The sequence below is a fragment of the Gadus macrocephalus genome, chromosome 16, assembly GCF_031168955.1.
Source record: "Gadus macrocephalus chromosome 16, ASM3116895v1".
NCBI lineage: Eukaryota > Metazoa > Chordata > Actinopteri > Gadiformes > Gadidae > Gadus > Gadus macrocephalus.
This window is the reverse complement of record NC_082397.1, coordinates 27,269,893-27,297,434: the sequence shown is the minus strand read 5'-3', so window position 1 is coordinate 27,297,434 and position 27,542 is coordinate 27,269,893. Positions and strand designations below refer to the sequence as shown.

The 27,542-nt window shown below is 43.0% G+C and overlaps 1 protein-coding gene across 50 annotated transcripts in view; it reads left to right on the top strand.

Annotated features, from left to right (window-relative positions):
• The window catches only part of LOC132474120 (titin-like), a 178,324-nt gene that overhangs the window by 46,871 nt on the left and 103,911 nt on the right, over positions 1-27,542 (top strand). For 30 of the 50 annotated variants that reach the window (XM_060074608.1, XM_060074631.1, XM_060074605.1 and 27 more), the window contains 45 exons: positions 423-488; positions 584-610; positions 3,055-3,111; positions 3,203-3,247; positions 3,880-3,930; positions 4,284-4,364; positions 4,582-4,659; positions 4,934-4,999; positions 5,227-5,295; positions 5,398-5,481; positions 5,650-6,078; positions 6,236-6,310; positions 6,468-7,454; positions 7,992-8,084; positions 8,222-8,311; positions 8,740-8,775; positions 8,996-10,813; positions 11,277-11,327; positions 11,521-11,919; positions 12,446-12,724; positions 12,855-13,124; positions 13,663-13,802; positions 13,953-14,079; positions 14,187-14,453; positions 14,557-14,823; positions 15,010-15,273; positions 15,371-15,510; positions 15,596-15,722; positions 15,957-16,223; positions 16,372-16,638; positions 16,821-17,087; positions 17,174-17,313; positions 17,401-17,527; positions 19,323-19,465; positions 20,358-20,481; positions 23,571-23,837; positions 23,919-24,016; positions 24,168-24,336; positions 24,570-24,839; positions 25,118-25,384; positions 25,468-25,746; positions 26,026-26,434; positions 26,662-26,786; positions 26,876-27,142; positions 27,257-27,526. In XM_060074608.1, coding sequence (XP_059930591.1) covers positions 423-488; positions 584-610; positions 3,055-3,111; positions 3,203-3,247; positions 3,880-3,930; positions 4,284-4,364; positions 4,582-4,659; positions 4,934-4,999; positions 5,227-5,295; positions 5,398-5,481; positions 5,650-6,078; positions 6,236-6,310; positions 6,468-7,454; positions 7,992-8,084; positions 8,222-8,311; positions 8,740-8,775; positions 8,996-10,813; positions 11,277-11,327; positions 11,521-11,919; positions 12,446-12,724; positions 12,855-13,124; positions 13,663-13,802; positions 13,953-14,079; positions 14,187-14,453; positions 14,557-14,823; positions 15,010-15,273; positions 15,371-15,510; positions 15,596-15,722; positions 15,957-16,223; positions 16,372-16,638; positions 16,821-17,087; positions 17,174-17,313; positions 17,401-17,527; positions 19,323-19,465; positions 20,358-20,481; positions 23,571-23,837; positions 23,919-24,016; positions 24,168-24,336; positions 24,570-24,839; positions 25,118-25,384; positions 25,468-25,746; positions 26,026-26,434; positions 26,662-26,786; positions 26,876-27,142; positions 27,257-27,526 — 10,239 coding nt within the window. The remainder of the gene's footprint in view (positions 1-422; positions 489-583; positions 611-3,054; positions 3,112-3,202; positions 3,248-3,879; positions 3,931-4,283; positions 4,365-4,581; positions 4,660-4,933; positions 5,000-5,226; positions 5,296-5,397; positions 5,482-5,649; positions 6,079-6,235; positions 6,311-6,467; positions 7,455-7,991; positions 8,085-8,221; positions 8,312-8,739; positions 8,776-8,995; positions 10,814-11,276; positions 11,328-11,520; positions 11,920-12,445; positions 12,725-12,854; positions 13,125-13,662; positions 13,803-13,952; positions 14,080-14,186; positions 14,454-14,556; positions 14,824-15,009; positions 15,274-15,370; positions 15,511-15,595; positions 15,723-15,956; positions 16,224-16,371; positions 16,639-16,820; positions 17,088-17,173; positions 17,314-17,400; positions 17,528-19,322; positions 19,466-20,357; positions 20,482-23,570; positions 23,838-23,918; positions 24,017-24,167; positions 24,337-24,569; positions 24,840-25,117; positions 25,385-25,467; positions 25,747-26,025; positions 26,435-26,661; positions 26,787-26,875; positions 27,143-27,256; positions 27,527-27,542) is intronic. The other 20 variants (XM_060074590.1, XM_060074610.1, XM_060074621.1 and 17 more) reach the window with 20 other exon arrangements.

The window sequence follows — 27,542 nt, the reverse complement described above, 5'->3', positions numbered from 1 at the left end:
TTTGGTTTCCCACAAGCTGCCTCTCAGAACCAGCGACCTCTACTGTTGAATCATGTGATTTAGATGCTTTATCTGTGTTCTTTGGGTTTTGTAGTATGTTCTCCCTTGTGTTCTCCTTGTTGTCTTTATTTCCACACTTCAAACGGTTATAATGTCAAATCTTCTTAATATTGAGGTTAAATGTAGTACATAAAACATTGTCAAATGTTGCTACATGCTCTATTTTACCTTCTGTTTCTTAATTTACCAAAATCACTTCAACAAACGGATCTCAAGCATTGATGTGAAGGAGAAGCATTCTGCGACCTTTGAGTGCGAGTTGTCTTTTGATAATGCCCCCGTAGCTTGGTAAAAGGACACATGGGAGTCCTTTCTTCTTCAGTATACTATAATACTCTATTGCTTCTTTGGCTTGTTCTCAGTGGTAGCGAGTGTGGACACACTGGGAGAGACCAAGAGCTCAGCAGAGCTCTCCCTTTCAGGCAAAGGTCCGTATGACACAGCTGCTTCATAGTTGTGCAGTGATATTGAATATGTAATTAAATTATCTGGTTGTTAAACTTGATACCTTGTCCTCTTACAGAAATTGGTTTGGGACAGGTTCCCTATGGTGAGTAGATATTAATTTGAAGTGTTTCAAAGCAATCTTAAAGGTTGGGTATGCGATTTGCGAAACGCCAGCAGATTTTGAAAATACACAACTCAAATGGTCCTACCCCCTCTCCTTCAACGCTGACTCTGACTCCACCCATTCCAAGTACCTGGACGCGCAATCATGCACGAGCGCGAACAGAGATGCGCGAGAGCGAGCCAGGCTAGCGTAGGTTTTCGTTTAACAACATGGCACTACATTCAGCTGTAAGTTGCACCCAGTACCACGGGAAGTAGGGGTTTTGGGGGTGCTGCAACACCCCCTGTCCGAGGCCCTGTCTTATCACAGAAAACGATAATTTCTAAAAACTCCGGCCAAAGTGGAGATTTCTGAAAACGCCGGTTATGTGTTGTCGTGTCAACGGGGAGAAACGGGATTTTAGGTTCTGAAGCGTCACATTATGCACCAGGAAATGCTTAACGTCATGTGAGCGCCCGCTGTACCGTATTGGTCCGAATATAAACACAAACCCCATTGTAAGACGACCTATATTTGGAAAAAAGATTTGAAGACCAGATCTTGTTTTTATGAATAAATAAATTGTATTCATTGAAATAATATACGAAAATAAAAAGGCATAGAATAAAACACTGCATTGCCACTAAACAGTAGTGAAAATAGGCCGTACTGATGTGTAGCCTACACCAAAGACTATTCCTGACACTCCTCTGCCCCGCTGTGTTCGCTCTGGCTGTGGTCGCTCCGAACTGTTTCGGCCCGTGGCAAAGCGAGTCATCCTCGCTGCTGTCCAAGGCATTTTGAGACGCAGCATTTATTTAATGCTCATATGACCTAGTGCTGAAAAAAGGTTACATGAAAAAGTGTGAGGGTAGCGGTGGTGCGCTAAACTTGTTCTGTGAGCAGCTGGATGTGAACCATGGTGTGAAGGAAGTGAACACAACGATCGATTTTCAACTGTGCGCGCATGCACTGGTGTAATTGAGCTGCGCTGCTATATATCTTTTTTATCAATGTAACGAGTTGCGAGTCTAGTGCAGGCTGAGTTTTTTTTTTTCCAGCACCCCCTGCTGAGAATACGTTCTCGCGGCTATGGTTGCACCAGATGTTATAAACATTAAACGGTCACATAAATCATTACTATTTTTAGAAAATGTATGTTTGTTTCATATAATTGTATTGGAAGTCCTGGTTTTCACTAGGGTTGCTGCGGTGTGGACATTTTCACAACGAGTAATACACTCGTCTCAACACCGGTATTACCGAGTATAAACGGTATAAACTTTGAAACTAGGTCAACCGCCACACAAGCATCGGTTTTTAGACCCTTCTCGTCCTTCAGTGGCCGCCAACGTTCGAAAGCAGCGCCTAGGATTATTCTTGATTTCAGCGTTTTTATTATCAATTACTCTCTGAAAAAGAGTTTTCCTTCTCTTTGCTGGTGGTGGTGGTGGTGGTGGGGATGGTGGCGTCTTGTCTGCCATGGAAATTGTCTTCTACTGCTAGGTCCAAATGTGGATTAACTAGTTCCAGTAGCTACCGCAGGATAACAACAAACAGGAGCTTGCTCTGGGTCACGAGCTCTGGGTCACGAGTACTGCACGAAGGGGTCGCGCGCGGGGCGCGGGGGAGGGGGAGTGCAGTACGACCGTTTGATTGACGTACTTACTGTCCAATGCAACGAGGTGGCAATCCAAATGATTGGCTGGAGTTTTTCGAGCCCTGCCCGTTCCACAGATGATTGACTTGTTTAATTTTCATGTCAGTACTTCTAACTCAGTGGCTGTAAGCGGGTTATGATAAGGATTTCAAGTAATTTTGCAAAAATGGCCAAAAAAGCAAATTCCATACCCAACCTTTGATACCTTTCTGTAAAACAAAACTGTAGCATAATCTTTACATTTTATTAAATAGAAAATGTTTCAGTTCAAACTAATATTTCCTGAAGTTTCAGCCATTAGCTAAAATTGAGTTTATCTCCAAACATACCAGTAAATGAAGTGAAGGTAAACTTCCCAAAAATAGATAAAACAAAATGGATTTTATCTAAATCTTTAAATGGGTAACACTCTACAATAAGGGTTTACTAATTAATCATTAATTGACCTTAGTTAATGGAGTAATTAGCATTATTATATAGCAATAGCATAGGGGTAAGGGGAAGTGAGTTAGAGGTAGGTTGTTGATTGTAAATCAGTTCTTGTGAGTTTAAGGAACTCTGGTTCAATTGTATTATCAATTTATACAAAAGTTTACATTAATACCATAATCTTAGTGAAAATGTACACTACTAGGAAACATGAACATCATTAGTAAAATATTTCTAGATCATTAGTCAACTGTTATTACACTGTTAATTAATGATTATCACTGAATCATCTAAGTTCCTTAATGGTTCATCAATGTACCATTATAAAGTAATTTATGTATGGATACATCTCTAGATATCCAAGACAAAACAATTCGAGTACAAGAAACATCATCTCAGTTTACTTACACGGGTAAGACTAAACATTAGTAATAGCAATCATATTATCTCCAACTGAAATGGGACTTGTGAAGTTCACAAATGTTTGACGTTTCTACCTAAAGATTCGTCTGAGTTCTATCACCACGAAGAGAAAACGGAAGTAAAAGGTACAAATCCTTTACTCTGTATATTCTATAATCATATCTATGATGATTTAATAATCCTTGGATTCATGCCTGTTAATTCTAAATTAATTTAAAACCTGTTCTGTCAACTTCATCATCATCGTCCTCACCCTCCATCCTTAATACTTAATCCCAAAACATTAAACAAAATAATAAAAATATTCTCAACTCATGATTTACCCCATTGAGTCATCGCTTTTAACCCTATCTGCGGAAAGAGCTCCTTTTGCACACGGGAAGTTGTCGTCTAACACCACAGCTAATCAGAGCTTCGGCACTGAAGAAAAAGCCATTTATTTTCAGTATTCTTCAACCTCAGTCACACAGGGCTGGAACTCATCTTCTCATTCTCATCTTTCATTCTAAACCCTGTCATGTCTCTAGCCTGCTGCCTGTCTGTCTGTCTGTGGTCTACATCACTTTGATTTTGATCTCATTTGTCTGAGTTGTATTCTCATTCCTAAATGTTTTTTTTATGGATATCAATGTTATTTGTACCATTGTGTGATGTATATTGTCTGATATGTGGGTGTTTCAAAAGGCCTATATTTTGAGGTCCTAAGAAGTGGAGATCCTTTGTGTGGGGTTTTTCTAAGACGACTTTCTTCCCTCAGCAGAAGAAAGGAAACCAGTTATAGAACGTGTTGAGAAGACACAAGTCAAAGGTACAGCTCTACCGGTTATCCATGCTAGCGTAGTGAACTAAACAACCTGCCACTCGTGCTTCTAGGCTTGTTTCCATGTAGACCTGCAGGCCTCCTTCTGTAGGACGTCGTACAGCACTGCTTTCTGTTTGTGTGCTGAATGTTTGTCATCCACGTCTATGGACCAATTAGCAGCAGGTGTGGGCTGAATGTGCTAATTATTATTGGCTGTTTCACACTGTTTCAAACAAAGGCTTCTTTGTTATGTTCAATGCTTTTCATTCTGCTTTACAGCAACTCTTTCAGCTCTTTTAAACTTAGACTCACTTTAACCAAATGTTATCTAGAATCTAATGGTCAAACTATCATTAAAGTTCCTGAAGCTGACCGCAGACCAGAGGAGAAACTCTCTGTAGCCCAGCCTCCTGTCCCTGTAGCACCGCCCCCTCTTCAAGGTATTCATATACATCTTTCTGCATTGTAAAATTCTGTCATTGTACTATTCTGAGTCTGTGTGGTCCGTCATGTAGACAGGTTCATTCTGCCATGCTTTTTGTTTCTCAGTTTCTTCCAATATTTCTTCCATTCTTGAACCTTTCTTGTGTTGAAGTCGAAATTCAGTGATGTTATGTGTGTCATTGCCTAGTTGAACTCGTTGAAAATGTTTTTAAGTACCTGAAATCAAGAAGCCTGAACCCCAAGTGAGCCCTGTTCCTTCGCGCAGAGAAGAGGAAACTGCAATCCCAGAAGGTAACATTACGGTATATTCCATATTCTTGGGATAGATACATTATCCAGCACACTTCAAGATCACAGTTTGCTATTGAAATTCAAATTATTCTTATCCACTCTTTACATTACATCTTGTAATGGTTCTATCTTGTCATTAATATTGTCGCTGCCTAGAGTGAATCACTGTTGTACTGTTAGTAAACAATGCCTATTGTGCATTGGATTCTTTCTTCTTGCTTTCTTTTCTTTCGCTCTGATACTTATGTATTGTCTATTATTCCTGTGGTGAAAGTCCCTGTGGCTCAGTCATCTGCCACCAAGGTCCACACTCCTAAAGCTCCTCCCATTACTGCCAAAGGTACTGCAGAGTTGATCTTACATTCTTCATCACATCTCTTGATGTTATCTGTTGTGTTTAGCAATGTGACAAAATGTAACAATGTAGTATATGTATTTTTTTTGTTACCTAAATGTCTAATGCCAAGCACTCTTGAGTGTGATTCCTCAAATGTGCAGTGACATGTGTCGAATGTGTCAGTAATAAGTTAGCATTAAACGTGTGTTAAATGTTTCCTTAAAACCCAGTACCCAAGGAACCTGTTCAAACAATCACTCCTAAGCTTACCACACCAAAAGAACAAGTTCCTTCTGGAGGTATTTAAGTCTGTTAAGTACCTATTCTTTCTTCATTAAGTTTAACACTGTCTCAGCCAGTAGGTTGGACAACATGTTTAATGTTGAATCTATTTGACTTAGTTGTTCCCAGACCAGTGGAACCAGTTGTTGATCGACCTGCCTCCAAGGTTACCCTGCCCATGAAAGATGTACCCCTACCTCAAGGTACTGCAAAGATGCTGTGATGCTTCCCTTTCTGATCTTGTTCTAAGTTCTCTTCCAGAAGAGCTATCTGCTTCTTCTGCCTCTTTTTCATGTGCAGTTCTTATGAAATTGCACTCAGTGTGGGTTTACTTATAGCATCATATTCATAAACTATTATTTTTTCTTAAGTCTCAGAACCCAGAAAACCACGTGACCCACAACCTCCAAGCCGACCCCAGAAACCCCCATCAGAAGCTTTAAAAACAGGAGCTGTTGTTAAACCTGATGCTGATCAGGCTCGGCCAGAACCGCTTTCTACTTTTAAAGTTCCAGAGCCACTGGCTCAGAAGCCACAGCAAGCCATGCCAGAAACAATAGCACCTGTTTCAGAAGAAACCAAGCTTGTTCCCAGGAGGCCCAGAGAGGAAACAAGCATTGTTCCTCAGCCAACAGAGCTGACCCAAAAGGCTTCTACATTTGTTCCATTCAGCCCAGAGGCCAGAACAGAACAAGTATGCAATAAGACTACAGAAATACCTAAACCAGCAGCAGTGGAACCAAAGCCACTATGTAAAGCTCCTGATAAGTCAAAACAAATCACAGAAAAACCTCAAGAAGGTAAATATGAGTTGAAATTTGATTCATATTAACTCATAGCCTCTTATCTTCTTTATCTTTCCTCTTCATATCTTCATATCTTTCTAATTCTTGCAATATTGTGTCTGTCTGTCATGAATATTTACTGTTTGCTTTGATGTTTGATGGATTAAAACAGTCAAACCGAAGGAATTACCACAGGATAAATCTGCAGTAGATAAACCACAACTGGATAAGAGAACGCCCACCACAGGTATGCTTTGAACCAAACACTTTTCTGCAAGAAGTTCTGATAGTCTAGTGCTTCTAGATTACAATACAATTGCTGAAATGTGTGTTTTGTTGGTTGTCTTGCGTCTTCAACTTTGTCACCGTTCTATGTTGTTTAAAATCTTGGTTGTATTCTTAAGATGCTCACCTTTTGATGAAGACTGAGCAGGAAGCAAGAATAAGAGCTGAACAGAGGAAGAACGTATCCACAGAAGAAAGGAGGATTTATCTGGAGAAGAGTTCCAGTGAGCTGAATAGTCTGACAGAATTCAGATCCACTTCAGAGGAAGTGGAGTCATGTGATCACAGGAAGGAACCAATTAGAAGTGAGATGAGAAAAAAAACGGTGGCAGTAACAGATGAGGTTAGCACAGAGTACAGGGAAATACATAAAATACACAGCATAGAAGGTACCGTGGCCAAACCAAAGGAAAAACTTTACGAAGACATCAGACCTGCTGCCAAAGATGTAAATGGTTTATCTGCTAAGTCTGTGAGTCCTCCTCAAATCAAGAAGGACTTAGCAACACCAAGTCCCTCACACCATTCTCCACTTAGCCAGTCTACAACAGCTAGTCCACCTAGCCAGTCTCCATTAGCTAGCCATTCTCCAACAGATAGTCCACCTAGCCAGTCTCCAACGGCTAGTCCATCTCACCAGTCCCTGCCTAGCCACTCCCTTCCCAAGAGAGAAGTACTGATACCTGAGAAAACAGCAGAACCACCAATTCCAATATTATCAAGCAGAGTGGAAATCTCTTGTGAGAAGGCTATTTCACTGGAAAAGAGGGTTGATCAAAGACATGTGTGTCAACAAACTGAGAGATCCATTACTGCTCTTCCAGTGGAAGATTTGATCCTATTCAAAAAACCTTCTACCCATGACGCCACAGCCGTTAAGATGCCACAAGCAACTAAGATGGTCCTTCAAAGGAAACAAGTTGACTCTGTTGGAGATAAGCAAGCTCCCAGAGCAAGGCAGTCTATGGGTGAATCAAGAGCAGTTTCTCCGAAACAAGAGACACCCGTAGAACAACAACATCCCACACCTAAATCTTCCCCACAAAGGCAAGACAGCAAGAAAACAAAGCAATTGGACAACATCGAAGAGCCGAAGCAAATGAAAGGTATTCAGCAATCAATTAAAGAACAATTCACACTCTTATGATCTTATGATCAACCTGTCCAACGCTTTTAATTTAGAGATGTTATTCTACATCGCACTCTTGCCATACTTTCATCTGCTTTTAATCGTGTGTGTCTCAAGACACAAGAGTTCTTGATTAGCACCTCTTGATTAGCAGAAAATTAGCATTTGTGTGTAAATTTAACTCATCTTGGTGTTCATCTCTTCTGTATACTTTGTGAACACCAGGAACATTGAACTTTATTTGAGTAGCACACTCTTGTCTGTTCAATGAATTCACGTTGTGCGTTATTGTGTCTTGTATTGTCATGCAATCACAAGGACTTCAAAGTATTCAGGAAACCACTTGTATTATTTGGGATCCCATTTATTCCTCATGATGGCCACTTTTTCTTTTGACACCGAGAATCCTGAAAGGTGTCTTTCTATTGTGTCCTAATGTTTGTGCATTATTTGTGCATTTGGTCGAAAAGCTTGTTGCTTTCTTTGTCTTGATATTGCACCTTATATTCCAAAGTGCCTCCTCAAGAAGAGAAGAAACCTTCAGAACCAGCAGCAAAGCCTGCTCCTACTCCTCCTCCTCTTTCAGTCACGGTGGATGCTCCTCCAGGTAGTTTGTTTGGTAGTTTGTGTTGTTGAGGTTTTGTTTGTCAGACATTCTGTTGGTAGTATCATAGCATACATGTCTCTCCAGTCTTTAAAGCTTGTGATACACGGCAGACATGTGACTGAGTTGATTTCTTGTAGCTAAAGCCTATCCCGTGGAGAAGATAAAGGCTGCCCGGGTGGAGAAGAAAAGTCCCCCAGCCGCAACCATGGAGAACTCTCCTCCTGAAGGTACCATCTCTTGGCATCTATTCTTCTGTCTGTTGCTCGGCTGAAGCACCTCTTAAAATCCTCTTCCTGCATTGTCACATTTAGACAATATTATAATACTGTTATTATATATTATAATACATGTTCCATCAAATCGATACCCGAAGCTTTAGTTTCATGTCTTTTATTAATTAACAATGCTTGGTTAAATATGTGTGTAAAGATTTTTATTTTTGTATTTTATGTATATGTGAAGATTTTTTATGTTCTTATAGTATGTATCTTATAGTTTGAAATATGAGGTACATTAAGGTGAAGTTGAATGGAAGGTAATTCTTTAAGAATGAGTTTTCCAACTCTCAACCCTATTTACTATGCCTGTCTATCCCCCTCTTCCTTTGTTTGTACTGTTGTCTGTACTCATGTTCCCAATTCTTAAATTTTTGCAGACAAGGGGCCTGTCACAGCACCAGGACCAACTAAAGGTATTGAAATTTACAGTTTAAAAAAACCTATGACCTATTTACTTAATTGACAACTAAATTGTCATATATCTGGCAGTTTTGTATGATCTTCTAGTTGGCATTTCAAAGTTAATTTGTGTTATTGCAAATGAGCTCTTGGTTCTAAGTCTATTGATTCTCAGAAAAAAAAAGGAAATGTGTCAACAATTCTGTAAAAACATATTTACTATCTTAAACACAGCTCTGTGTAGTGAACCAAAGGATAAGATTCCTGTTAAGGAGGCAAAGTATTCAGACACATCAAAGTTAAAGAAAAAAGTCCCACAATTGCCAAAAGAGGAGGATCCTGTCCCTGAAATGATCAAACTAAAGAAAATTCCGGTGCCAAATAAACCCCAAGAATCTGATAAGGAAAACCTAAGGTCTAAAGCGGAGGTAACCAGGCGTCCTGACTCAGAACCCATAGCTCATGCACGTCATCATAGAGATCATCCTGAGATGAAAGAGAAGGCGGGAGAAGTCTTTTCAGCACAAGAAGAAGGGTCTGAACGGGGCCATTCTGAGGCACCTGAAATCACTGGGGCAGAAGAGGAGAATAATAGATGGACAAGTACCCCTAAAGTCTCGATGGAGGTAGAGCCTGAACCAGACCTTGCGAAAAAGAAAATTAAAAAGTTGTCAAAAGATGAAGAGGAGGAAGAAATGGTTAAATTGAAACCCATTAAAAAGCAAGTGAAACCAGAGGCGACCGAGCCCCCCAGAGCTACCAAAGACAGTGGTTCAAGTAAAGATATTGAGGCCAGACCACGGAGAACAGCTGGGACCATCCAGATCGATGAATCCACTCTTAGGAAACCAGAGGTTGAACCAGCAGTGACCGATGGAACTGCTGAAACTGTCAGCAAACCAGGAGATGAAGAATCACCGCCACCTGCAACCAGGACCAGGAGGACTCCCGATGCCCAGGTGGACCAGGAGGTGTTCACACTTAAGAAGCTGCTTGATAAAATTCCCAAAGCAAGAGAACAGGATGCTGACAAGCCTCCAACAAAAGTTAAGGTTACTGCCGTACCAGATAAAGAAAAAGGGCAGGTTGCATTAAAACATTTAACCAAGATCCCAATGGATGAAGAAAAACTAACAACACCTCAATTACCTGATAAGAAACAATTGGCGGAGCCCACCGAACAGCAGCACAGGGATAGTCCTGTCAGTAGTGAAAAGGAGAAGGGCGTTAAGCCAGCCAAGTCCATCAAACATCCAAGTCCTCCTGGAGCAGAACCCCCAGCAACCAAAGAACAGCCCCTGCTGAAAGCAGCTGGAAAAACTGGAGAAGGAATTCAACAAAAGCTTCAAGCAGTTGGGAAGAAAGGTTTGGAAATGAAAAAGACTCCATCACCAACAGCAGTTAAAGAAATGCAAAAAGAGGAGGGACTTTTGAAGCTAGTTGAGCAGCCCAAGAAGTTTGAGTTGAAAAAGACCCCGAAAGTTGATAAACCAAAGCCTGAAGAGGTGGAATCACTTCAAATTGATAGAAAACTAAGTCGTTCAAAAGAAATCAGGATCCCGAAAACAGTTTCCCCAAAAGATTCAGTTGAGGCTGTGGCTCTCAAAACAGTTCCCAGGAAACCCTCCACAGAAGAGGAGAAGGCTGGAGAGGCAGTGAAGCCCAGCAAAGGGAAGGTCCCCATGTCCAAGGAGGTTTCTCCAGGATCCGTGAAGATCCCCATGTCCAAGGAGGTTTCTCTTGGATCTGTGAGGGTCCCCATGTCCAAGGAGGTTTCTCCTGGATCTGTGAAGGTCCCCATGTTCAAGGAGGTTTCTCCTGGATCCGTGAATGTCCCCATGTCCAAGGAGGTTTCTCCTGGATCCGTGCAGCTGAGGAAGATCCCTACTCACCTCGAGGAGGAGGTGTTTGGAGAGGAGTACGAGGGACAGCCAGACGAGGGGAAAGATAATGAGGAGGTTTGGGGCTGGGAGATGGTGCCCATAGAGGAATGTGAAGATAGAGAAGAGGATGGGTTTGTTGAAACCCCAGGCATGCCTGGAGCTAAACGAGGTGAGAAGGAACATCCCTCCTGATGCCCGGAGCCTCATCACTTCCTCACCCATTCTAATCATCTGACCCATCCGTGACCAATGGCGCCATCCAACCCATTCATTTCTTTACCTCTTTACAATCAACTCATCCATCATTCATCATCCATGATCTTCATTGTTAGTGTCAATCATTCTGATTCTTGATTTGGAGTTCTGTAATCTTCCTGAAATCCCATTCTATCATCCACATCATCATCATCATCATGCTTTTTCTGTATGTTCATCTTTGTATGTACATATTTGTTTGTTGCCACCATCATCCTCTTAACTGTATTTTCTACATCTTCATCTTTGTTTTCAATGTGTTAAATGTATGTTTCTCAGGGAAAAAATTCTTTGATTATGTGTTTCCGTTTAGTCTGGTCCTGTGTCCAACTATCTTGAGTGTTGAATGAAACCTCACACTCTCGTTTTGTGTCCAGATGGAAGGCCAGCTGAAGAGCTTCCTAAAGGCAGAGGCCGAGGACTTGGGGGTGAGGTTATACTCTTATCTCAGACTAGATCACATTTTATACTCTTACTTTACTCTTCGGTGTGTCAGGTGTTGACGACACTTCTTCTCTCTCCTTCTTAACTCTCAGATCTTAGATCTATTATTCTGTTTCATTTCCTCACTGTTTTTCATGAATGAATGCTCATTTTCAGAATTGTTTTCTGCCATTTCAGCCAAGCAGACCCCATCTCCTGGTGATGGAGGCCGAGGCAGGGGCCTGAAGCCTGGGGGAAAGGGCCCGTCCCCACCAGATGAGCCCTTCGCAGGATTCAAGCTCAAAGCTGTTCCTCTGAAGTTCATCAAAAAGCTTCAAAACATTGTGTTGACAGAGGCAGAGTCTATTGGCTCATCTGCTGTATTTGAGTGTGATGTTTCCCCCTCTACTGCCATTGCTTCCTGGATGAAGGATGGAAGCAACATTCGCGAAAGCCCCAAACACAAATTCACTGCAGATGGTAAAGACCGCAAGCTGAACATTATTGATGTGCAGCTTTCTGATGCTGGTGAATACACGTGCGTGCTCAAGAATGCCGGAAAGGAAATATCGTGCACAGCCAAGCTCATTGTTGAAGGTATGTTCATTTTTGTTTATCCAGCCCAGATAATTTAATGGGTCTGTACGTTTTTTAGGTGAAACAGCAGCACACATTCGTTCTAAGAAACATAGGCAAATGTTAAATTACGCAATTAGGTTTTTACTATGACGGGGCCTAGATTTAGCCAAAAGAATACCCAATAGAACATCCAGTCCTGAGTGTATGTGAATTGCCTGTGTCCGATGTTGTGTCCAGAGGCTGACTACAGATAAGGATGTGCTCAAAGCTCTCCTTCTGTGAGATAAGTTATTTTTAACGCACAAGAGATACATTGCTTTAGATCCCCTATTAATAAGAGGGACAATAACGTTACGCTAATTGATTTCTCATTATCTCATATTCCAAGACCAAGCTAAGACATATTAATTGTTACAAACCGTTTTATTGGCTAGATTAAAATGTATTTCAAGATTAGAGAACATGTGTCCCTCCTCAGTCTCTTGTAGATTGTAGAAGCAGAGAAGTTGAAATGCAGTTCAAATCTTTGCTGTTCTTCCGTCAGAGCTTCCAGTGAAATGGATCAAGGAGCTCGAGCCCGATACATCCTGCATCAAAAGTCAGCCCATGTACCTGATCTGTGAGCTGAACAAAGAGAGGGACGTGGTCTGGAAGAGGAACGGAGCGCCCCTCAAAAGTAAGGCTGGCAAGATCGCCATTAACATCATTGGTCTGCAGCACGCTGTGACCGTCCAGAACACCACCGAGGAGGATGCCGGCCTTTACATTTGTGAGGTGGCCAATCAACCAGAAGTACAAACTTCAACTGCTGTTAAGATCATTGGTGAGTATAAGCAAGAATTAAAGATGTAGGTGACATAGATTGTGTTTGATTATGATACTGCACAAAACTCTTGATTGATCACTTAATTTTTATTAATTAAGTGATCAATTAATTTTATTGCCCTTTTCAGAAATCATCAAGGACTGGCTGGTGAAGCCTCTAAGAGACCAGCATGTGAAACCCAGGTCCAAGGCCACATTCAAGTGCGAGCTGTTTAAGGACACTCCCAACGTGAAGTGGTTTAAAGGAGATGAGGAGATGGCTCCGTCTGATAAGGTGGAGCTGAAGAAAGATGGAAAGGACATGAGTCTCACCATCAACAACTGCCAGCCTAGTGATGTTGCAGAGTACACCATTGCGGTGGAAGATCGTAGATATGCAGCCAAACTCACCCTGGGAGGTTGGTTTCAGAGAAAAACACACATCCACATGTTTAAAGGGGCACTGGTAGGATTTCATGGCATCTAGCGGTGAGAGTGGAGATTGCAACCGCCCTCCCGCCTTACTTTCCACCAATGTAGGAAAAGCAATAGTGGCATATAGGCCTCCTGGCATGTAAGATATGAGTAGCTACTTACTTTATTATGTCATCCTCTACGACAGCATCGAGGGGCATAGCCAAATGGTCCATGATGAGGTAGATAGCAATTATGCATCCTCTTTAGAGCCATGCTGGGCTACTATCAAAACGAGCAGCGCAACTGCACGTTTCGGCATAATTTAAGAGGACCGACTCTCTATGCAGATAAACTATTAACTAAAGCTTATTCTAAGGTGACGATTATTTTGATTATTATTATACACTTGAAACATACTTCCTTCCTTCTGCTGGATGCCACTAAAGATAACACTGCACCTTTAAAAGAACAGTATGTCTGCATATTATTGCGTAAGTTGTACACTGTATTGTCTGATGTTGACATTCTGTTTTAATGCAGAGCGCGAGGCGGAGGTCCTGAAGCCACTCTCTAATGTGGAGGTGACCGAAAAGGAACAAGCTAACTTTGAAACGGAGATCTCCGAGGATGATGTGGTTGGAGAATGGAAGCTGAGAGGCCAAGTCCTGAGCAGGACGCCGGTAACACTCTCAATGCACAAAGCTTTACTTGGGATTCACTGCCTCTTAGAACCATTGAAGATGATTCATTGATCACTTATTTATCATCATATGGTAAGAAGACCTTATGATGAACCGTATTTATCATGCTCATCGGTTCATTTTCATTAGACATGTGACATCCGGGCGGAGGGCCGAAAGCGTTTCCTGACCCTGAAGAACGTTCAGTTGGACCAGGCAGGGGAGGTGTCTTACCAGGCTCTCAATGCCGTCACCAGCTCCATGCTCACCGTCAAAGGTAGGCTCCTCTTCCTCACGTTCTTCCTCATCCTGCTGTTTATGACATGGGTGTTTCAACAGCTCTGCTCCTGCTGTGAATAACCAATGATAATTCATACCTCCCAGAAATCCAAATGGGCTTTGTTGTCCCACTGGAGGATGTTTCTGTGCATGAAAAGAAACAGGCTAAGTTTGAATGCATCATCACGAAGGAGGTGTCAAAGGTCATGTGGTTCAGAGGGTCTGACATCATCACCCCGAGTCCCAAATATGAACTTATTGACGATGGAAAGAAACACATGCTGATCATAAACAGCTGTGAGATTGATGATGAATCCCAGTATTCTATTGAAGTGTTGGACCAAAAGTCCTGCGCTCAGCTCACTGTGGAAGGTATGTATGGGATAGCAGCCCAGGTGGATCTTAACCCCTCATTCTCTTTGCTGCTCGGAGTCTGGCCTTACACCAACTTGTCTGCTAACCTCCTGTATTCCAGGAATGAGGCTCAAATTTACCGAGCCCCTTCAGAACCAAACCCAAAAGGAAGGTTGCACGGCACTCTTTGAGTTGAAGCTGAGTCACGAGAACGTGCCAGTGGTTTGGTACCGTAATGAAGTAAAACTTCATGTGAGCAGAACAGTGCTCACCTATGTTGACGGAGTGAAACACAGTCTAGAAATGAGGATGCTCAGTCTAGACGACACTTGCCAGATTAAGGCAGAGGCCAAAGGCATTAACTCAATGGCAAAACTGACGGTCATAGGTAATGCACATCTTGTCTTCTGTCTTCATGTCTTCTGACTCACATCTCCAAAGTTATTTTCTTCTCTGCAGTGCTTCCGTGTTCCTTTCCCACAGAGACTGTACCGACTGAGTGGGTGATCAGATTGTACACTGTAGTTCCCCACCAGAGAGCTTCAGCCAACAGTTCGAATGTATCTTGTTTCAGAGGGAGATGCTCTGTTCACCGTCAAGCTCCAGGACTACACAGCGACGGAGAAGGATGAGGTGACGCTGGACTGTGAACTCAGCAAAGATGTCCCTGTGATGTGGTACCACAACGAGAAGGAGCTCATCACATCCAAGATGGTGCTGATGAAATCTGAGGGGTTGCGTAGAGTTCTGGTCCTGAAGAAGGTGGAGGAAAAAGATAAAGGACAATATGCATGTGACTGTGGAACAGACAAGACCACAGCTAAAGTTATTATTGAAGGTAAATCCATCTCATGGAAATATTTCACTGACCCCCCACTACAGTAAGGACACTTTAATGTTTTACATTTGTTTGTTTGTTTATCTTTCCTCTGTAGCTCGTGACATCAAGGTGGTGCGTCCTCTGTATGGGGTGGAGGTGTTTGATGAGGAGACGGCTCGTTTTGAGGTGGAGATCTCGGAGGATGACGTCCATGGCCAGTGGAAACTGAACGGAGAAGTCCTCAGCGCTTCTTCTGTGAGTTATCCAACCAGGTGATTAAAATTAATATATCTGGGTGTTAGAATACCTGTTGAAAGAATCCTTTCTTTGTGTGTTGCAGGATGTTGAAATCGTTGAGGAGGGAGGCAAGCACACTCTGATCTTATACAACTGTAAGGTCCTCCAGACAGGAGAGGTGTCGTACAGCGCTGCCAATGCCAAGTGCTCTGCTAACCTGAAAGTGAAGGGTGAGATTACACTTCTCACAGGCTCACATTAACACTTCCAAAACTTGTGTCAACTTTAACAGCAGTACATACTTGGCTAATATTAGAACATTAAAAAAAACAACGAAAGGGTTATCATGACAAATAGGTCCAGTTGCAAGGATACCTGGTCCAGAGCAGTCTGGCTCAAAATCTCAACCTCAAGTATTTTCTGAAACCTGATTGGTAATTGTATTGTGAAACCTTTATTCCCAGAACTCCCCCTGAACTTCACCACGCCACTGAGCGATGTGCTCGTCTACGAGAAGGACGAGGCCCGGTTCGAGGTGGAGGTTTCCAGGGCATCCAAGACCACCAGATGGTTGAAGGGAACTCAGGAGCTGGAGAATAATGAGAAGTACGAGATCATCCAAGAGGCCAACATGCACATGCTGGTGATAAAGTCTGCTGCCTATGAAGACGAGGCCAAGTACATGTTTGAGGCTGAAGACAAGCGCACATCGGCCAAACTTGTCATACAAGGTACAAGTCATTTCTAGATATACGCTAATAAAAGACCACAACAATTCATAATGTCAGAATAAAAACTTTCATATTGTACCTGTGTTCTCCATTATTTGGTTGTAGTTCAAACCGTAGACTGATTATTGATCTTGCATTGTTCTGTCAGGTATCCGACTGGAGTTTTTGAAACCGATTAAAGATGTGACTGTGAAGGAGCGTGAGACCGCAGAGTTCAGCATCGAACTCTCCCATGAGAAGATCCAGGTCTCTTGGTACAAGAACGATGTCCGCCTGCACCCCAGCAAGGTGGTCCACATGTCGGACCAGGCCAAGACCCATACCCTGGCCTTCAAGGAAGTGACCATCGATGACACCTCCCTGATCAGGGTGGAGGCTATGGGCAAGACAGCCTCAGCCATGCTCACCGTCATTGGTTGGTACTTGTCTTATCCTCACCAAACCTGATGTTTAGATATATAGTGATAATGCCAGTGTTGTTATATAAAGAGTATTTGGGATTTGGGCTAGTATCAAGTACATTTGATCAAGAAGTTTGGAAGATTGGGTTTTCAAATGTGTCAACATCTATACATGATGTTTTGTGATTTATTGCAGAGGGAGACTTGTACTTCACCACCAAGCTGCAGAACTACACAGCTGTGGAGAAGGATGATGTTTCTCTGGTCTGTGAACTCAGTAAGTCTGTAGCAGAGGTCAAATGGTTCAAGGATGGGAAAGAAATAATTCCCTCCAAGACAATTTCTGTCAGAGCCGATGGCAAAAAGCGCATCTTGACAGTGAGGAAGGCATCTAAGGCCAACATCGGGGCGTACACCTGCGACTGTGGCTCAGACAAAACCATCGCTAACCTCAACATTGAAGGTAAGATCAGACTAACACCCAAGTTATTTATTTAGATTTTCTAAATATTTCAGTGTCTCACTAAATGCTTTCGCATCTCCCTGCAGAACGCGACATCAAGGTGGCACGTCCGCTGTACAGCGTGGAGGTCACAGAGACGGAGACGGCTAAGTTTGAAACAGAGGTCTCGGAGGCGGATGTGCATGGAAACTGGAAGCTCAAGGGAGAACCACTCCACCAGTCCAACGTGAGTGGTATTGGAGGATTGTATTGCCAAATGAAGGCCCTGTTAGAACTACGGAGCCCTAGAAGCTTTGTTTGTTATTGCTGCTAGGACGTGGAGATCAAGGAGGAAGGCACCAAACACATGCTTGTCCTCTTCAACGTCCGCATGGATATGGCCGGAGGAGTGGACTTCTCTGCAGCTAATGCTAAATCTACGGCCCAGCTCAGAGTCAAAGGTATGGTCATAAAAAAGGCACTAGACTATGAATAGTATTGTATGACATGAATTAGGGGTGCAACGGTACACGTATTCGTACCAAACCGTCAAGGTACAGGCACTTACAGAGGTGTACCGCGGTTCGTAAATGTGGCATACATAGTTAATATGGCGAATGTAAAGGCTTCTTTTGCGATGAGGAATTTCCACCCAGACCGTATAGCCAAAGTATACTACTCTTGGCGCGTTTCCACTGCAGGGTGCGGAACGGATCGGATCGCAAAGGTGCGGATCGGGTCGCGTTTCCACCGCCAAAAGTGGGCATGACCCGGACTTAGCCGTACCCGTTTTGGCCAGTTTTGGCCTCGTTTTCAGGACTCCTCCGTTGGGGTACTGAAAACGAGACGAGACGCCTGAAAGGGTCCCGGGAAATTCTAGCTACACACACCTCCGTTGATTGGTCGACAGAATCATCACTTCCGGGTGACGCGGGGATAAAAACAAACAAATTGTAGCCTTGAGGTATTATTCTTTACAATTAACATGTCGCGTAAAACGCTTGCTTGGGCGAACAAGGAGGTGGAGACGTTCGTCTGCATTCTTGGGGAGGAAGACGTTGTTTACGATGTTTACGTAGCTGCCGTGGCGATCGACATCCGGCCTACCACAAAGGGTACTGTCGGCAGTGGAAACGCGGCCTCGGAACTGAGCTGGGCTATACCGCCCCCTCCCCACCGCACCTTTGCGATCCGATCCGTTCCGCACCCTGCAGTGGAAACACGGCATCTGACTCCGTAATCCGCTCAGCAGCTCTCCGTCGGGATGTCGGATACGCAATGCAATTCGCCGCCCGATCTATCTTATATCTTGACTACAAACCATGTAAGCAGTCTTGTAAATAAACTTCCAAAGCTTTTCAAATCGTGTTTGGTGTTTTATTGATCCTTAATGGCGCGTTTCCACTGCAGGGTGCGGAACGGATCGGATCCCAAAGGTGCGGATCGGGTCGCGTTTCCACCCCCAAAAGTGGGCGTGACCCGGACTTAGCCGTACCCGTTTTGTCCTCGTTTTCAGGACTCCTCCGTTGGGGTACTGAAAACGAGACGAGACGCCTGAAAGGGTCCCGGGAAATTCTAGCTACACACCCCCTCCGTTGATTGGTCGACAGAATCATCACTTCCGGGTGATAAAAACAAACAAACAGTAGCCTTGAGGTATTATTCTTTACAATTAACATGTCGCGTAAAACGCTTGCTTGGGCGAACAAGGAGGTGGAGACGTTCGTCTGCATTCTTGGGGAGGAAGACGTTGTGTACGATGTTTACGTAGCTGCCGCGGCGATCGACATCCGGCCTACCACAAAGGGTACTGTCGGCAGTGGAAACGCGACCTCGGAACTGAGCTGGGCTATACCGCCCCCTCCCTGCCGCACCTTTGCGATCCGATCCGTTCCGCACCCTGCAGTGGAAACACGGCAAGGTGCAAAGTAAAACCAGAGAAGTGATTCAGGAAATTATTTTGACTTTTGTGTACCTTTACACCCCTAATATGAATGTAGAATTAATTATTTTCTGAGACAACTTCATAGTCAAGTCTATCCAGATTAGAATGCAGCTGTAACAGACTGTTTCAGGTTTTGGGTTATTGTGGTCTTATCTCAAGTGGCCTGAGAGACTCCTCTCCCAACAACAAAGTGAGGGCTGGGGCTGGGGGCTTGGTCTGGGGGGCTGGGGGCTGGGTCTGGGTTTGGGGGCTTGGTCTGGGTCTGGGGGTTTGATCTGGGGAACTGACCATCTCTGGTATCTCCTCTTCAGCCCGCAGTATCGGTTTGAGCAGACCTCTGAAGGACGTGACCGTGACCGCTGGAGAGACCGCCACCTTTGAGTGTGAGCTGTCCTACGAGGGCATCCCCGTGGAGTGGTTCCTGGGGGGGCAGAAGATGGAAGCCAGCAGCCGGGTGAGTAGAGAACCACTGGTTTACAACACTAGTGCTACTAAAAACTGGTTTACAACACTAGTGCTACTACACACTGGTTTACAACACTAGTGCTACTACACACTGGTTTACAACACTAGTGCTACTACACACTGGTTTAAAACACTAGTGCTACTACACACTGGTTTACAACACTAGTGCTACTACACACTGGTTTACAACACTAGTGCTACTACACACTGGTTTGAAACACTAGTGCTACTACACACTGGTTTGAAACACTAGTGCTACTACACACTGGTTTACAACACTAGTGCTACTACACACTGGTTTAAAACACTAGTGCTACTACACACTGGTTTGAAACACTAGTGCTACTACACACTGGTTTGAAACACTAGTGCTACTACACACTGGTTTGAAACACTAGTGCTACTACACACTGGTTTGAAACACTAGTGCTACTACACACTGTTTGACAACACTAGTGCTACTACACGCTGGTACACAATACAAGTCCTACTACACAGTGGTACAGACAAATGTATAGTCATATATAACACCACATAGGTCTACACCCCAGTATTATACAAAGAATGATGTTGAAGTATCTCAACAAGCTGACTTCAGATAAGGATAACCTCAAAGCTCTCCTACTGAGAGATAACGGTTATTTTTAACGCGCCAGAGGCACATTGCTTTAGATCCCCTTTGAATTAGAGGGACAATAATGTGACGCTAAATAATTTCTCATTAACTCATATTCCAAAACCAAGCTAAGACATTTTCAAAAGCTTTTTCAAGTTGAGAGAACACAGTGATGTTTAGAAAAAAAAAGTGGGTTTAGAAAGCGAATAAAAGTTAAAGGTTATTTTGTGGAAAGTGTTGTTGAGTTTTGTCACTCTGGTTTCAGGTTGTGACTCGCATGGAAGGCAAGACCCATTCTCTGACGGTCAGGGACGTTGAGCTGTCTGAAGCTGGAGAGGTCAAGCTCACTGCTAAAGACTTCCAGACCCAAGCTACGCTCACCGTCGGAGGTAAGGCTCAGTCTTTACTAACGTTACCACAACACTCACCCACAGAGGTAACACTTAGTCTTTACTAACATTACAACACAACACTCACCTACAGAGGTTACACTCAGTCTTTACTAACATTACCACAACACTCACCCACAGTGGTAATACTCAGACTTTATTACCATTACCGCACCACTCGCCAAATAGGAAGTAAGCCAATTTCTCAGCAATCCTTTGACATATCATAACCAAACTTGATACATAGACCCATAACATCATCATGGGGACACTCAATGAATTTGGTGACCATTGACCTCTAGGGGGCGCTATAATTAATGAAGACGTGTTTTAACTCCTCTCTCTTCACATGAGTACATTTCAAACTTATTTTCAATGTCTGTTGATACTGTCAGACCTCCCCTTATAGCTTTTAAATTATTTCTCATGGCAACATCAGAACTTGGCTGGCATGTTGAAAGTTGTAAAAATCAGTTGTCCATTTCCACAGGCCACAAATTATGTCCAATCTTCATGAAACTTGATCTTCAGACCAAGCTGAACAAATATGTGAAACAGCTTCCTCAAATTCAAAACCGTTTGGCCGTGACAGCCAATCAAACTTGACGGCAAAGCAGCCAAACAGGAAGTAAGGCTGTTCTCAGCACTTCTTTAACATATCATAGCCAAACTTGGTACATAGACTCATGACATCATTCTGGGGACATCCAAACTATTTGGTGACCTTTGACCTCAGGGGCACGTCAAACAGGAAGTGAGCTTGTATCTCTTCAAGGCCTTCATGCATCCAAACCAAACTTGGCTCATAGTCTTATGACCCTATCCTGATGATGCCCAAATAATTTGGTGTGATTTGACTTTTAGGGGTGCGTTGTTAGCAGAAAGTCTATGCCAGCCCTTAGAAAGCAACTTCAATGTATTTTCATTGATACCCATTTGCCAATAACTTTCATTGTCAGTAAAATCTAATCATATGTATTTTTTCATGTTCATATCATATACTGTGTTATATAAAACTGATAACATATCAATCATATTCAATTATCATGTACAACAATGACTATATTTACCATTCCGCCCACTTACAATATAAACAGCAATTCCCACTGGATTAGATGCTTCACGAACCACCTCCAGAACGGATGCTTGTTTACATTGTGTCTCTTTTAGGGATATTGTTCCGAATACCCCTATGTATTTGTGACATTTGTTAGGCAGACTGTATTGCGCCCTTACCTCTAGGTGGGGTCATTTTCCCATTTGGTAAACATTGACGCGTACTCACATAATGCTCATCCCACCGGCTGTCGGTATTACCAATTACCGAGACGGTCGTCATGTAGCCACCTAGCCGATTATGTCCGTCCAGCAAAATTAGTTTATCAAGTCCCATAATGCATGACCCCCGGATTGCTGCTCACAGCTATATTTTTACTTATTTCCCTATCTTAAGTCATGTTTAGGGATACAAGGTTGAACATCCTTTTATTTATTTTAAACAAAAACGACCACGTCAACCAGATAACATGACTGCTGTTGCGTTTGAAACAAGTGTTTCAATCGTCCTGACAGCGACTACTGACACTTAAACCTTTTTAACCTCTAAACTTCAAAACTCTGACATTGCACACTTTAGCACAGGTTTAAGTACTAATTCATCTGTTGCATAGTCATATTATTATGGCATGAAACAAAAAACACAACTATTTATTACAAAAAAAACTACCGCAGGAAGGATTTTACTTAGCGCTCTCGAAAACAGGTTCAGGGGATAACATTTGAACAGTGGGACGTCATCATTACATGAAATTTCGCGGGGTCGGTCAGTCTTGCGTGCTGAACGTAGTGACGGAATTTGACGTAAAAGCCTTGCGTGGTTTTCGAGGAAATCACTGTGTTTCAATCGTCCCGTGTTTCAATCGACCTGGCTCTCCCCCACCGAAATCTCTCATTATAACAAAAACATAAATAAAACATAAGATCTCCCCCCACCGGTGGGTCTTTCTTTTCTTGATACTAACATTCATTCTAAACAGCGTTTTACACAGTAGCTTATAATAGGAATTGCTCAAAGGTAAATCATCTTAATTTAACACTGACAGTAGCTTTTTATGGGTAAAGAAGCAACGGTGAAGGACCGTACTAAACGCCCCATCATTGTATGGGTCTGTAAAATGCTAATCAAATCAAAACAAATTTATTTATCAAGCACCTTTAACAAAAAGTTAATTGGTTGAGGGGAGATCTTATGTTTTATTTATGTTTTTGTCATGCCTGTCTACGCTTCAAACTCGCTCGTGCATGTTGCAAACAATATGCAACAGCGCCCCCTGGGGTCAAACTTTTTGGTGGGTCGCAGAATTCGGTGTAACACCGCTATGAAACTAAAACTGTGATTCTGAATAAAGTTTAAATGATATCGAAATTCCGTTGGGATATTATTGAAGATACAAGTGTCGACATTTGTCAATTTGTTTGAACGAAGGTAAATGGTCGAAAAATTATTGAGTTACGATGTCTTAAAAGTACGAGTGTCAGAATGGACAGACGTCGTTCAAGGAAAACAGCTGAAAACGAAGCCGGTATGAAACTAAAACTGTGATTCTGAAGAAAGTTTAAATGTTATCGAAATTCCGTTTAGATATTATTGAAGTGTGTAAAAAAAAATCTCATGGTCTCATTGTTAATGGTTTGAACCAAGATAAATGGTTGAAAATTGATTTAGTTAGGTCGTAAACACTTGAAGCACCAGAGTAGACTAAAAAATATAGTATTTTAAAAGTAGAATATTTTAAAAATCTGAAAAGAATCGCGCGACTCCAAGCTACTCTGAACATTTTATAATTGGAATGGAGTCTCTAGGTGAAAAATGGAGGAAGCAGATAGGTCCCAAAGTTTGTAGAGAATAAGAAAGAAAGAAAGAGCAAATAAAACCTAACAAGAACAATAGTTGAGCGCTGCATGCAGCACTCACCTAAATAGTGCACCTCACACACATCTCTGCACCGCTACTGAAAACAATCGTTGAGGAAACACTGAATACCTATTTCAAGAGCAGTAATTATACTTATAAATATCTGTTTGTGCAGAGCCACCGGTAGAGTTCAGCAAACCTCTGGAGGACCAGACGGTTGAAGAAGAGGCCACTGCCACCCTTGAGTGTGAAGTGTCCAGGGAGAACGCTGAGGTCCATTGGTTCAGAGATGGACAGGAGATCCGCAAGACCAAGAAACATGAAATTATTATTGATGGACGCAAGAGAGCCCTCATCATTCGTGACTGCACTACAAACGACGCCAAGATGTACACCTGCAACGCAAAGGACTTCAAAACCTCCTGCTTCCTGGAAGTCCAGCGTAAGGCCCTCACAACACTTTGAGGGGTGGTTGTTGTTGAATGTTGGACATGTTTTTTAACCTTGTTTCCTGTGCCTTCAGCTCCTCTTGTTGAGTTCACTAAAGGTCTCAAGGACGTAGAGGTTTTGGAGAAGGAATCAGCCAGGTTTGAGTGTGAAGTCTCTCGGGAGTCTGCCAAGGTACAACGATAATCACAAAACATGCATACAACCATACCGTAGAGTTAATTCAAGTGTGATAGCCAATTTAGTTTGTAATACAACATATACTGTATGAGATGTAATACTTCTTGGTGTATAAAAGGTTAAAATTAAGGATGTGCTCATGCAGGTTTGCTGGTTCAAAGATGGAAATGAGATCAGGAAAGGAAAGAAGTATGAGATCATCGCCAAGGGAGTCCAGAGAACCCTCATCGTACACAAATCATGTTTTGATGACGAGGCGGAATATGAATGCGATGCAAGGACGTCCAAATCATCCGGCCTGCTGTCTGTTGTCGGTAAGGAAACTATGGCACCACCATATTGTTAGTCTTAGCCTTTAACATATTGTCAGTTCTGGGTGTATGTCATCATTTATGAAAAGAAAAAGGGTAACCTCTCAATATATTTCTGAACTAGATGGTCATAAGGATTAGTTTGGAAGAAACCTGTAATAAAACGTGATCCACAGAGGAATGTAAGAGGGTCTGGCACTTTAAAAATATTTGTTTTATTTCATGGCTTCTTGCAGAGGAGGAAGCTAGGTTCACCAAGAACCTGTCCAACGTGGATGGGACGGAGACAGACAGTGTCAAACTGATCTGTGAAGTGTCCAAGCCCTGTTCAGAGGTCACCTGGTACAAAGGGGAGCAGGAGCTGCCTGAGGGAGGTCGCTATGAACAGATCATGGATGGAAAGAGAAGGATTCTCATCATCCAGGACCTGAAGATGGTAGATGTTGGGGAATACACCTGTAGACTGAGTCCCAATGTGAAGACATCAGCTAATCTTAAACTGAACGGTAAACTCAGTCCACCTTAACTATATTCATTCACAGAATAAGTTTGACACCAATGCTCACTTGTACTGTGTGCTGTACTGACATCTCCACATCAGTAAAGCTATCCTCCAGGATAGCTAACTTTCTGTTTGAGATCCAGAGATCTATTACCAAGAAATGTATACTTATACTTGGTTCTAAATTTTATCTTTAACTTTTTTGTTGAAATTGCCGATTTTAACAGTTGAGAGTTAAATAAGTGCACGGAAGGTAACAGGGTTTGATCTTCGTGTCTGTAGAACTCGCTGCTGAGTTCATCTCCAGGCCTCAGAACCAGGAGGTGGTGGAGGGAGAGAAGGCCGAATTCGTCTGCTCCGTCTCCAAGGAAACCTATGAGGTTAAGTGGTTCAGAGGTGACAAGGAGATAAACGTAGGTGACAAGTATGACATAGTGAGTGAAGGGAAGAGAAGAGCACTGATTGTGAAAAAATGTGAGACCAAGGATGAAGGAGGCTATGTTGCACACATTGGAGACGTCAAGGCCTCAGCTGATCTTTATGTAATTGGTGAGTCACGTTTTGCTTTTACCCTAACTACTAAGATTCTGCGATCTCCCCCAGAGTTTAAATGTTTTTCTTCCTTATTTCAGAGAAATTAAGAATCATCACGCCCATTAAAGATGCAGAAGTGAAGGAGGGAAGTGAGATCATGTTTAACTGTGAGGTGAACTCTGAGGGAGCCAAGGCGAAGTGGCTGAAGAACGTTGAGACCATGTTTGAGAGCGGCAAGTACGTCATGCTCCAGAGAGACCATGTGTTCTCTCTGAGGATCAAAGATGCCCAGAAGTCAGACGTGGCCAACTACTCCATCATCCTGACCAACCACAGAGGAGAGCAGGCCAAGAGTGAAGCCAGTGCTAAAGTAGCAGGTAAGACTAAACATCTGAACCTCCCCTGAAGCATGTAGATGTATGTAGCGTAATCCTGCTTACATGATGTGCGAACAGGGTTTTCCATAAGTCGATAAGGCATTTAGTATATAGTTTAAGATTCAATATTTCTGTATTTAGTATCTGCAGATGGCTATGAAAACATAATCTAGCGACTCTTTGTTAGTTGTGTCATGAGGATATTTAGGGGCGCTTTCACAAACCCCAGAAATAGAAGTAGTGCTTACGACCAAGGATGTTGTTTTGTTTCTCCTCCAGCGGAGAAGGTGAAATTCCTGGAGTCCATAGAGGATGTCGAGACCCAGGAGAAGAAGACAGTGAGCTTCAGCTGTAAAGTGAACAGACCGGAGGTCACGGTCCGCTGGACAAAGGCAGGGCAGGAGGTGGTCCTCAGCAAGAGGATCCTCTACAGGGTGGATGGACTCAAGCATACACTGACCATCAAGGACTGTGTCATGGATGATGAGGCAGAGTATGCAGCCATGGTGGGAGAGGACAAGTGTGCAGGAGAGCTGATCATCAGCGAGGCACCCACAGACTTCACAGCTCAGCTCAAAGACCAGACCATCACAGAGTTTGAGGATGCAGAGTTCACCTGCAAGTTGTCCAAGGAGAAGGCAGCTGTCAAGTGGTACAGAAATGGACGTGAGATCAGAGAAGGGACAAGGTAAGAAGCAAGACGGTTTAGTTCAATACTAGATCAAATGTGCTTCATACTGCAAAACCTATTGTTTATATAGAAAACAAAATACAGATAATAGCCTATCCTAAATCATATGCTGTGTCAATCATTTGAGTTGGCATAATAAAGAATCCTGGCTAGGTAGCGTTCTTACTGGAGCACAATGCATTTGGAGTGCTAATGAATAGGTTATTGATCGGATTGAATTGCAGATACCACAAGGAGAGAGATGGCAAAACATGCAAACTGATAATCATGCAGTGCCGACCGGATGATGAGTGTGAATACGCTTGTGGCTTGGATGAAAGGAGATCCAGAGCCAGGCTCTTTGTTGAAGGTGAGCATATTTTACTTGGCGGGTCAGGTGTGAATACATGAAGTAAATTTTTCTGGGAATCCTAAACATTTGTTTTCCTATTATCACAGAAACCCCAGTCGAGATCATCAGACCCCCCCAAGATGTGTTCGAGCCCCCAGGTTCAGACGTTGTATTTGAGGTGGAGCTCAATAAGGACAGAGTGGAAGTCAAGTGGATGAGAAACAATATGATCATTGTCCAAGGAGATAAGTACCAGATGATCAGCGAGGGGAAGATCCACCGCCTGCAGGTGTGTGAGATCCGCCCTCGCGATCAAGGAGAGTACAGGATTGTGGCCAAGGAGAAAGACGCCCGGGCCAAGCTGGAGCTGGCAGGTAAGTCACCACTGTAAAGGTGTTGTCTTATACAGTCCTCTTTAGTTAAACTTAATAGCCCTACTCATTTATTTTCAACTGTCTTCATCAGCTTTGCCCTCAAATGTTTTGCAGCCGTGCCAAAGATCAAGACCACAGATCAGAACCTGGTTACCGATGCCGGGAAGCCCTTCGTCATGAGCATTCCCTACGATGCGTATCCTCGCGCCGACGCAGAGTGGTTCCTTCAGGGTTCCTCTCTCCCAGTCCAGAACGTGGACACTACCACGGACAAGACTGAATACCGTCTGAAGTGTCCCACCAAGGAAGAGAAGGGCAGGTACAAGGTGATCATTAAGAACAAGCATGGAGAGGGAGAGGCTTTCATCAACCTGGATGTCATAGGTAAGGTTTTATTGCT